This window comes from Salvelinus sp. IW2-2015, linkage group LG13 (assembly GCF_002910315.2).
Source record: "Salvelinus sp. IW2-2015 linkage group LG13, ASM291031v2, whole genome shotgun sequence".
Taxonomy (NCBI): domain Eukaryota; kingdom Metazoa; phylum Chordata; class Actinopteri; order Salmoniformes; family Salmonidae; genus Salvelinus; species Salvelinus sp. IW2-2015.
The window spans coordinates 40,800,398-40,811,635 of record NC_036853.1 but is presented as its reverse complement, the minus strand read 5'-3'; the positions used below and the strand labels follow the sequence as shown (position 1 = coordinate 40,811,635).

The following is an 11,238-nucleotide window of genomic DNA, read 5'->3' as shown; positions in this document are numbered from 1 at the left end:
TGCTACTCTCTGTTGTTATCATTTATGCAGTCACTTTAATAACTCTACCTACATGTACAGATTACCTCAACTGACCGGTGTCCCCGCGCATTTTCTCTGTACCAGTACCCCCCTGTATATAGTCTCGCTATTGTTATTTTACTGCTGCTCTTTAATTACTTGTTACTTTTTATTTCTTATTTGTATTTTAGATGATTTTTTTTAGCAGCATTGTTGGTTAGGGGCTCGTAAGTAAGCATTTCACTGTACGATCTACACCTGTTGTATTCTGCCCATGTGACTAATACAATTTTGATTTGAAGTTGTGAATACATAGTAGACTAGGCCTTTTCCCTATTCATCCTCAGTCCAAGAGAACCGGAGAGATTCCCATATAAATTATTTCCTCTCTCCTTTCCCTCCATCTCTTTTTCCTCTCTCTCTGTGACTCTCAGGACCTCAAGCTGTCCACAGAGACGTGTCGTGTCTATAGCCTTTATCATTCTCTCCATCACTACAAGTATCACACCTTTCTGAACTGCAAGAAGGAGGTAAGACTCAGCATCACAATCGCTTTTCACAACACTGACCTTCCAACACCCCTCTCTTTCCTCTATGGCATTGTTGTTCTTCTCTACTTTCTAATTAATTCAAATGGAGCACTGTGTATTTAGTCATTTTGTTGTGAAAGGTTGGCTGTCATTTGTGGGTGGTTGTGTTGTGCTTATATAATAATCACTTTATTTATTATCCATCCCAGAGTGGATATTTGAATTGCATAACATCAATTCATGTTAGATCTATATGCAACATGTCTATACTCATGGGCATTAATATGGAGTTGGTCCCTCCTTTGCTTCTATAAAAGCCTCCACTTTTCTGGGAAGGCTTTTCACTAGATGTTGGAATATGACTGCGGGAATTTGCTTCCATTCAAGCGCATTAGTGAGGTCGGGCACTGATGTTGGGCGATTAGGCCTGACTTGCAGTCGGCGTTCCAATTCATCCCAAAGTTGTTCGATGGGGTTGAGGTCAGGGCTCTGTGCAAGCCAGTCAAGTTCTTCCCCACCCATCTTGACAAATCCATTTCTGTATGGATCTCGCTTTGTGCACAGTGCTATTGTCATGCTGAAACAGGAAAGAACCTTCCCCAAACTGTTGCCACAAAGTTGGAAGCACAGAATCATATAGAATGTCATTGTATGCTGTAGCATTAAGATTTCTCTTCACTGGAACTAAGGGTCCTAGCCCGAACCATGAAAAACAGCCCCTGACTATTATTCCTCCTCCACCAAACTTTACAGTTGACCCTATGCATTGGGGCAGATGTATGCATAGGGTCAACGTTCCCAGATTTGTCCGTCGGATTGCCAAATGGTGAAACGCATTTCTCAGTGACACAATGAATGGTCGTTTTGTTCGATAAATTCCTTTTTTATATCCCCAAAATGTCCATTTATTTGGCGCGTTTGATTCAGATATACACCGGTTCCAACATGACTACAAAGTATCTGATAAGTTACCTGTAAACTTGGTCCAAACATTTCAAACAACATTTCTAATCCAACCTCAGGTACCCTAAAATGTAAATAATCTATAAAATTTAAGACGGAATAAACTGTTTCCAATACCAGAGAAAAACAACGAGGAGCGCGCTCCTGTTCACACGCACCAAAAGACTAGAGTCCACCCGAGTGACACTTAGAAAGAATAGGACCACTTCTTAGTTTTTCATAAGAAAAACATCGAACAATTTCTAAAGACTGTTGACATCTAGTGGAAGCCATAAGAACTACAATCTGGGCCCTAATAAATCAGGTTTCCCATAGAAAAGTATTGGAAAACACAATGACCTCAAAAAAATGTTTCCCTGGATGGATTGTGCTCGGGGTTTCGCCTGCAAAATCAGTTCTATTATACTCACAGACATTATTTTAATAGTTTTAGAAACTTTAGTGTTTTCTATCCAATACTACCATATGCATATCCTAGCTTCTGGGCCTAAGTAACAGGCAGTTTACTTTGGGCACGCTTTTCATCCAGACGTGAAAATACTGCCCCCTAGAGGTTAACTGACTTGCCTAGTTAAATAAAGGTTACACTGAGAGCATAACATTTCTACAACCTAATTTTCTAATTTTAGTCTAACCAATACCCAAACGGAGATTCCATAATGAGCTATTATAATACTGTACATGGTGTCCATGTCAGGATAACCAAAACATTTCTTTATTAAAGACTATCAGAAGGAATGTTGGTACTTGTTTATTTTGATCCAAAGCCATGAATGAGTGAGTCACTCAGCTTTATGTAGGTACCGGCTATAAGACTGTGTCATCAAGTTGATAATATACACTGCTCAAAAAAAATAAAGGGAACACTTAAACAACACAATGTAACTCCAAGTCAATCACACTTCTGTGAAATCAAACGTGTCCCACTTAGGAAGCACACACTAGATTGAACAATACATGTTCACCATGCTGTTGATCCGTGCAAATGGAGATAGACAACAGGTGGAAATTACTACGGCAATTAGCAAGACACACCCCAATACAAGAGATGTTGCATTGCAGGTGGTGACACAGACCACATTCTCAGTTTCCTATGCTTCCTGACTATGCTGTTTTGGTCCAACTCACTTTGAATGCTGCGCCCGTGCTTTTCACTCTAGTGGTAGCAATGAGACGGAGTCCTAACAACCCACACAGAGTGGACTCAGGTAGTGCAGCTCATCCAGGAATGGCAATCAATGCGAGCATGTGGCACAGACAAGGTTTGCTGTGTCTCTGTCAGCCGTAGTGGTCCACGAGCATGGCAGGCAGCTACAGGAGACAAGTGCCAGTACATCAGGAGATGTGGAAGAGGCCGTAGGGGGCAACAACCCAGCAAGCACGGACCGCTAACCTCCGCCTTTGTGCAAGGAGGCAATTAGCGGAGGAGCACTTGCCAGACGACGCCCCCCCCCCCGCCCCCCCGCCCCCCCCCCCCCCCCCCGCGGCCCCCCCTGCAAAATGACCTCCAGCAGGCCCACAAATGTGCATGTGTCTGCTCAAACGGTCAGAAACAGGACTCCTGAGGGTGGTATGAGGGCCCGACGTCCACAGGTGGCGGGTCTGTGCTGATGCACAGCCCCAAAACACCGTGCACGACGTTTGGCATTTTGCCAGAGAACCAAAATTGCAAATTTCCACTTGCGCGCCCTGTGTGCTTCACAGATGAAAGCAGGTTCACACACACATGTGACAGACGTGACAGAGTCTGGAGACGCCGTGGAGAACGTTCTGCTGCATGCAACATCCTCCAGCATGACTGGTTTGGCGGTGGGTCGATCATGGTGTGGGGTGGCATTTCTTTTGGGGGGCCGCACAGCCCTCCATGTGCTCGCCAGAGGTAGCCTGACTGCCATTAGGTACCGAGATGAGATCTCAGACCCTGTAGACCATATGCTGGTGCGGTTGGCCCTGGGTTCTTTCTAATGCAAGACAATGCTAGACCTCATGTGGCTGGAGTGTGTCAGCAGTTCCTGCAAGAGGAAGGCATTGATGCTATGGACTGGCCGCCCGTTCCCCAGACCTGAATCCAATTGAGCACATCTGGGACAACATGTCTCGCTCCATCACCAACGCCACGTTGCACCACAGACTGTCCAGGAGTTGGCGGATGCTTTAGTCCAGGTCTGGAGGAGATCCCTCAGGAGACCATCCGCCACCTCATCAGGAGCATGCCCAGGCGTTGTAGGGAGGTCATACAGGCCCGTGGAGGCCACACATACCTCTGAGCCTCATCTTGACTTGTTTTAAGGACATTACATCAAAGTTGGATCAGCCTGTAGTGTGGTTTTCCACTTTAATTTTGAGTGTGACTCCAAATCCAGACCTCCTGGGTTGATAAATTTGATTTCCATTGATAATTTTTGTGTGATTTTGTAGTCAGCACATTCAACTATGTAAAGAAAAAAGTATTTAATAAGAATGTTTCATTCATTCAGATCTAGGATGTGTTATTTTAGTGTTCCCTTTATTTTTTTGAGCAGTGTATAATGATATTTTGGAGGTTATTTAGGGGGGTTTTTAATGAAAGAGAGCGATTATAATCTGAATAAAGGCCAAAAATTTGTAAAGGCCAAAACATTTATTTATCATTTTAGAGGGAGAAAAATGCTGTGCCAATTGTGCGCCGTCCATAAATGCCAAAATATAGCCCTGCTAATTAGCCATAGTGGTGCTGTACAACGTGACCGCGTGTGTTTGAAAGAGTATTTTTTTATCATTATTTTATTAACGAAAGCATAAAGATGCTGATGAAGAAATACAGTACTGTACAGTATATGCTTTTACATTTGATAATAAAGCATTTAAGCATTTGTGAAGATATAAGCCACCTGCATTTGTTTATTATGCTACTGTGCAGTCTGACAAGTAAACATAGCCTACAGTACATACTGTAGTATACATGGGAAAGTGCCTAATTCCTTACATAAGGGAGAGCAGGCCATGTCCAGACTTTCTCGGTGACCTCAAGTACTCATTAACTCTGTCTTTAATGCTTTTTTGGGTTGCACCAGTCATGGACAGAAACTTCTGAGACACAGTATTAATGATGAACACCCGGAGGTTCACTGGTTAGCCACAATTGCCTCGGGATCTATCCCAGTTGGTATTCTTTGCCCACTCCTGGTATCTCTCTTCGGTTACATATCCTTGGAATAGCAGAACAGCATAACGGTCCGGATGGCCCTTGCTGTGCCTGCTGAGCAGTTGGTTAAGTTCTGTTGTCAGAAGAGGAATGTAAATGTCAGGGTGAACAGACGACCTGACGAACCCGCTAGGCATGTTGACTGTGCTTGTCGGAGGTGGAGTTCCAGAGCTCACAGGTGTGCCTGTCATGGATTGTGACTCCATCTCGTTCATCGCCCTACTCAATGCGTAATTCTCCGCCTGACTCTCCGCCAATCCCGCCTGATTCTCCGCCAATGCATCAGCTGTCGCCCGTATCTCTGCCCTCCAATAATGTTTCTCTTCTGCAGATCTGCCTTCAATGACTTGATCTCGGTCTTCAAAGTTTGAATCTGATCCATGTACACCTTCATCAGATGAGTAGAATGGTACCGCACTGAGCCCCCATCGATTACAGTGGCCTATGATAGAAACGGTAGATCAATTAAGAATTCTAAGTGACTCCAACACACAAATGCTGCGTACATATTTTAGGAATCTGGCAAAACTAACCGCTTTCTTCGCAACAATGCGTTTTTTCGGTGCGGCCCGTTGTCCCGCCCTTTGTCCACTGATCTCCACGGATGGTTGTCGGCATGTTTGTATGCGCTGCAAACCCTGGAACGGGTAGCACCATAGAAAGAAGCTGGCTTGATGAAAATTATGTCCATGTCATCTGTTCTCTTTGGTCGCAAAGTCATTTTTTTTTTTTTTAGATAAACAGCTCGTTTTTGAATGGTAACTGTTTCTAGTTCTTTTATTAACGAAAGCATGAAGATGTTGATGAAGAAATACTGTACTGCTGTTTTGAGTTAGCAATGTAACACTTCAAATAAATTGCAGGTAGGGGGATGTTCACACCTACAGTAGCCGGGCTATAAAGAGTCTTTTGTCTTGCTAATCGGCACCAAGTGTTTGAAAACCTGTTTTCAAAATGTCACAGCTGTCCATCACTACTGTAAATAAAAACACAGCATCTTGTTTACATCTTGTTTACATTCTTTATTGTAACCACAATGTTACAAATAATTTGTATTTACCTTTCCAATTACTTTTAGAGTTTGGGATTAATTTGATTAATATTGTGGTGTTTCTATTCTAAGAAAAACGAAAAACCCTCTGGGTTTCCGTTAGGATGGAACGGAAAATATGGCGCTGTACAACGTGATGGTCGGGAGTACAGTACGGGGCTATTTAGCTAAATAATCCCTGTGTCGTGCGGGCACGCAGGAGACTGGGGTTTAATTCCCCGACAGGGAGGAATGAGTAGGCTGTCCTTTTAAATAAGAATTTGTTCTTAACTGACTTTCCATTATTAGTTACATTCTATTAGTTTGAACGTGCAGACTGGCACTAAGAACAGAGGGAACGTTTCGCTAGTCAGCGTCATTATTCGTGCAATGCCCCTTAAAGTGTTGCCAGTGTGGTGGGGTGGGGGTCCATCCACCTTCCTCCTCCTCCCTTCCCCATGGTCTAGGGGAAGTGCCCATCCTGTGCCCCCTGCCCTCGTGCCTTGAACCTCACGCGCTTTTAGTGGATACAGCTGGAGAACTGCAAGGCAATCCCATTGTGCACCACTCGGGAGCCATGAACAATATGACCAATATATATTGTCCTGCTAATAACAGGGTTAATAATATATCTGTGAGAATATCCAACAGGCCTTTATATAATTTTAAATTAATAATAAACCCTTTGTTTAAAAAAAAAAAAGAAGAATATTTTGTTTTCAAATAACGTAAAATGAGTGAAGAAAAAGGTCATTCTTGAACATGGGGTGAGACATTGTTACTAATTTGTAAATAAAGCCAGTTTATTATTTAGAATTATTTATTTCTGTTTTTAGAGGGAGAGATACCAAAAACCTACAATCATCTCATGGGTCTCCCAGTCGAGGGCGACACATGCAATGAACCAGCATCTGTAGCAACACAGCTTGCACTGCTATGCAGTGTCTTAGACCGTTTTGCCACTTAGGCGCTGTATAACATAACTGGTCGGGAGTGGCCTACAGTACTACAGTAAGACCAAAATAATCTTAATAAAATAATAAAAACCTTAGTGTAACAACAGTTTTAAGTAAGTAATACTGAAGTCGTGGACAATTATCAGTTTCTATTTAGGTTTATGTCGCCCATTCATTGTCTGTTAGTGACACAGTAGAACCCAAAAGCATAATTAGTTAACTCCCCCTTGCGCTGGTCTGTAGCAATGAAGTGGTGACGCAGGGTACCGTACTAAACCACAAATTACCTCTAAGTCCCGCAGCCTTAACGCAAAACTTTTAGTGGAGCAACAACTGTACCACTTCGCAGCTGAGCAGTTGTTGCTCCTAGACGTTTCCACTTCACAATAACAGCACTTAGAGTTGACCGGGGCAGCTCTAGCAGGGCAGACATTTAACAAACTGACTTGTTGGAAAGGTGGCATCCTATGACGGTGCCACGTTGAAAGTCACTGAGCTCTTCAGTAAAGCCATGTTTGTCTATGGAGATTGCCTGGCTGTGTGCACGATTTTATACACCTGTCAGCAACGGGTGTGGCTGAAATAGCCGAATCCACTAATTTGAAGATCCACGTACTTTTTGTATATATTACTGTAAATAAGCAAGTGAATTTCAATAGCAAAATAATCGAATGTCTTTCTTGGAGGAAAATAAACTATTCTATTCTCTTTCCCCCCCTCCCAGACGGACAGTATAGAGCAGGCAGCGGAGGACCCTGGGCAGGAGGAGGTGGTGCAGCAGTGTATGGCCAACCAGGGCTGGCTGGAGACCCTCTTCAACTCCTTCATCGACCTGCTAACCCTCAGCACCAAAGCCTGATGAGGGAGGAAGGGGCACAGTCCGAAATAGTGCACTACAATTGGCCAGGGCCATAGGGCCTATATGGAGAATGGGATGCCATTTGGAAAGCAGTGGGTTGGAGAAGGGAGGGGAGGGAGGAGGTATACAGTATTTGGGAGACAAAGCAAGAGAGTTGGAGTGGAGAACACTGGACCGTACCAAGATGGAGAGAGAGGGGGGTTTCAGACCCTACCATTCTTGTTCTTTCCCAGCGAGAAAGAAAGAACTGGCAATGTTCGGTCTATGAGTACGGTTGAGTTTGAACTTAAAATGGATGCTACAATGAACTGTTTTTAGCGCTTTTGTTTCGTTTTTCTCTCACAAAATATCTCTTGACTAAAGAAAAGAGAAGGACGGAGGAGAGCAGAGGAGGCGGATTGAAAATAGTGAATGTGTGAAAGGGTATGACTTCTGCCACTTGACCTGAACAGGGAAAGCAGGGGACCACGGTGAATCTACATCCAAACATGCACGGGCACACACACCAACATACAAACAGTATATATATATACGTATATGTATTAATAGTTATGATTTGTATTATTTATACAAGGAAATTACCCTCCCTAGCTGGGATTGTTTGCTGTTGTTATTTTAAATAATCATGTTTTATTAGGGTAACATGAAATGGTCTACCTGAAATCCTTTGCTCAGTCCCCCGTTTACTGCTGAAGGGGAAAAAAGAGTGGAGGGGAGCAAAACTGAGGTGAAGGGAGGGAAGGGGAGAGAGGTTAGAGGAGTGTGTGATGTTCCCTTTTTTCTGTCTGCCTAAATAAATTGTGAGGGGGAAAGATGCATTTAAAAACTAAGCAAACTGTGTTCTTTATGTTTGTTCTTCAAAAGACAATGAGAGCAGAGTTTACACCTGAAGTTAATAAATTAAAATAAATATCTGTTCGCTTTCTAAAAGAAAGCTCTGTGGTTTTAGGGAGGTGTAACTGTTAAAAGCGTATAAAATCTGTGTTAACTGTTTTTATTTGATCTGTTTGTTGTTTATGATAATTATTATTTTGGAGGTTTACCTATTTGTTCAAGCTCTCTTATCTGTAAATATTGTACAGTTACTTCAGTCTCTAAAGCCCAGTTCCTCTTCTGTACATGCTATTCCTGTATTTGACAAAAGCAAATAAAACATTGAAATTGATGAAAATGACAGGGAAAAAGAACTTTAGCTGTAATTTAGTTTTTCCTCCTAGAACTTTATAAGATAATGCATTAAGTGTGTGGTTGACCACATATCAGGGTTGGGGTCAAATCCATTTCAATTCCAGTCAATTAAAATTGTACACAAAAATTGCAATTCCAATGAGGAACAGTTTGGAATTGGAATTTGGTGTCCTTTTGATTTGGCTGGAAATAGGATTTTCCCAACCCTGAACCACATGTACTATTGTTAGTAAAGTACACTATGTATACAAAAGTATGTGAACACCCCTTCAAATGAGTGGATTCGGCTATTTCAGTCCTACTCGTTGCTGACAGGCTGTTATTGTGAAGTGGAAACGTCTAGGAGCAACAACGGCTCAGCCACGCAGTGGTAGGCCACATAACCTCACAGAACGGAACCGCCGAGTGCTGAAGCGCATAGCTCATTAAAAATGATCTGTCCTCATTTGCAACACTCACTACCGAGCTCCAAACTGCCTCTGGAAGCAAAGTCAGCACAATAACTATTAGTCGGGAGCTTCATGAAATGGCTTTCCATGGCCAAGCAGCCGCACAAAATCCTAAGATCACCATGCCCAATGCGCATGGTGGAGGTGGAATAATGGTCTGGGGCTGTTTTTCATAGTTCAGGCTAGGCCCCTTGGTTCCAGTGAAGGGAAATCTTAACGCTACAGCATACAACGGCATTCTAGACGATTCTGTGCTTCCAACTTTGTGGCAACAGTTTGGGGAAGCCCCTTTCCTGTTTCAGCATGACAATGCAGCCGTGCACAAAGTGAGGTCCATACAGAAATGGTTTGTTGAGATCGGTATGGAAGAACTTGACTGGCCTGCACAAAGCCCTGAGCCCCCAGCAAACCAAAGTTTGTTCTTTGAAAGTTCCCAGAACATTTGTTAGGTTGAGGCAAATCTCATCAGAAACAGTCCAGTTGTGTGGATGATTATACAATGTTTGTAGAAAACATTCCCCTGATGTTCAAGAACGTTCCCTTTCACATTTAGTTGTGGCAGTATGTTCTAAAAACATAACTGGTACATTGTGTTATTACATTAACTGGAATTGTTGTGCACAACATTTTAGTGAATGATAACATTCCAAGGATATTTCATTTAAAGCATTTTCTGGAAGACAAAAATCATATGTTATCAAAAACATTCTTTGAATGCTTTTGTGATGTTATCATCCTAATGTTAAATAAAATCTTAACTAGAACTTCATTGGAATCTTAGCTAATGTTCTGGGAATGTTCCCGGTTTGCTAGGTCATCTGTTACGTCAGTTAAAAGTCTGTGTCTGTGAAGTTTCTGAAAGGAAGTATATACGCAGAGGAATAAATGACAACATTTTGGAAGAGGAAAAAGCATGTTACTCAAAAGTAATGGTACCCCGTTCCCTTCACATGACAGGGACAGACACCTGCACAATAACTGCTCCCACATCATTGATTACAATCATCATGGACCTGTTATTCCCTCTCCAGTCCAATTGTGATATATGTTCCACATTGGGATAATGTCCTCAGAGTGGATTGGCTCCTTGGTTGGGTGGAGTGTACAAGTACAGGAACACACAAACACACCACACACTCAACCAGATCTATCCACTGTTACAAGCAAATGGCATTGCACCCTTGAATATAAGTGGGGGTATCTCCAGGAGAGGAACCAGAGTGGAAAATAAAGGATATGGAAGCATAACAACACTACGATTGGCAAGGATTCTGAGGACTATTCTCTGCTCCTTGTCCTCTCTTGCGTTTTTTTCTCTCTCGATGAATGTACCTGGCTACAGTGATTCTAAGAGTGGTGTTTTGGTGGGTGATGTATGCAGTACATTCAAACTAGTGCTACACATAGTGACAGATGAGGTGGGGTAAAGACACACGCTGAAAAGTAAAGTGCTTTCAGGTAAATGGATGTATTTTTGGGGGCTATCTTTATTATTATTATTTATTATTTATATTTTGTACAACTTTTACTTTTACTCCGCTACATTCCTAAATAAAATAAAATTAAAATTAATTTTTTCTCTGACACCCAAAAGTACTTGTTACATTTCGAATGCTTAGCAGGACAGGAAATGTGTCTAATTCACAAACTTATCAAGAAAACACGTGGTCATCCCTACAGCTTCTGATCTGGCGGACTCACTAAACACACATGCTTTGTTTGTGAATGATGTTGGAGTGTGCCCCTGGCTAACCATAAATAAATAAAAATCAAATAAATTGTTCTGAATGGTTTGCTTAAAATAAGGAATTTGAAAGGATTTATAGCATTTACTTTTAATTTTGATACTTAAGTATATTTTTTGCATTGTCTTTTACTTTTGACAATTAAGTATATTTAAAACCAAATAGTTATTACTAGGTTACTTTCACGTTTATTTGAGGCATTTTCTATTAAGGTATCGTCACTTTTACTCAAGTATGACAATTGGATACTTTTTCCACCACTGTGCTATTTAAATACAAACCAACCTCTATCTCTCTTACTCTCTCTCTCCTCTCTCTCTCTTCATCTCTCTCT

The 11,238-nt window shown here is 42.0% G+C and overlaps 1 protein-coding gene across 1 annotated transcript in view; it reads left to right on the top strand.

Moving 5' to 3' along the window:
* Window positions 1-8,696, top strand: part of LOC111971477 (proline-rich protein 12-like) — a 91,848-nt gene extending 83,152 nt beyond the window's left edge. Inside the window, 2 exon segments of the mRNA XM_023998271.2 lie at window positions 435-530; window positions 7,388-8,696. Of these exon segments, the coding sequence (XP_023854039.2) occupies window positions 435-530; window positions 7,388-7,522 (231 nt within the window). The 3' untranslated portion in view covers window positions 7,523-8,696.
* Window positions 8,697-11,238: the final 2,542 nt, after the last annotated feature.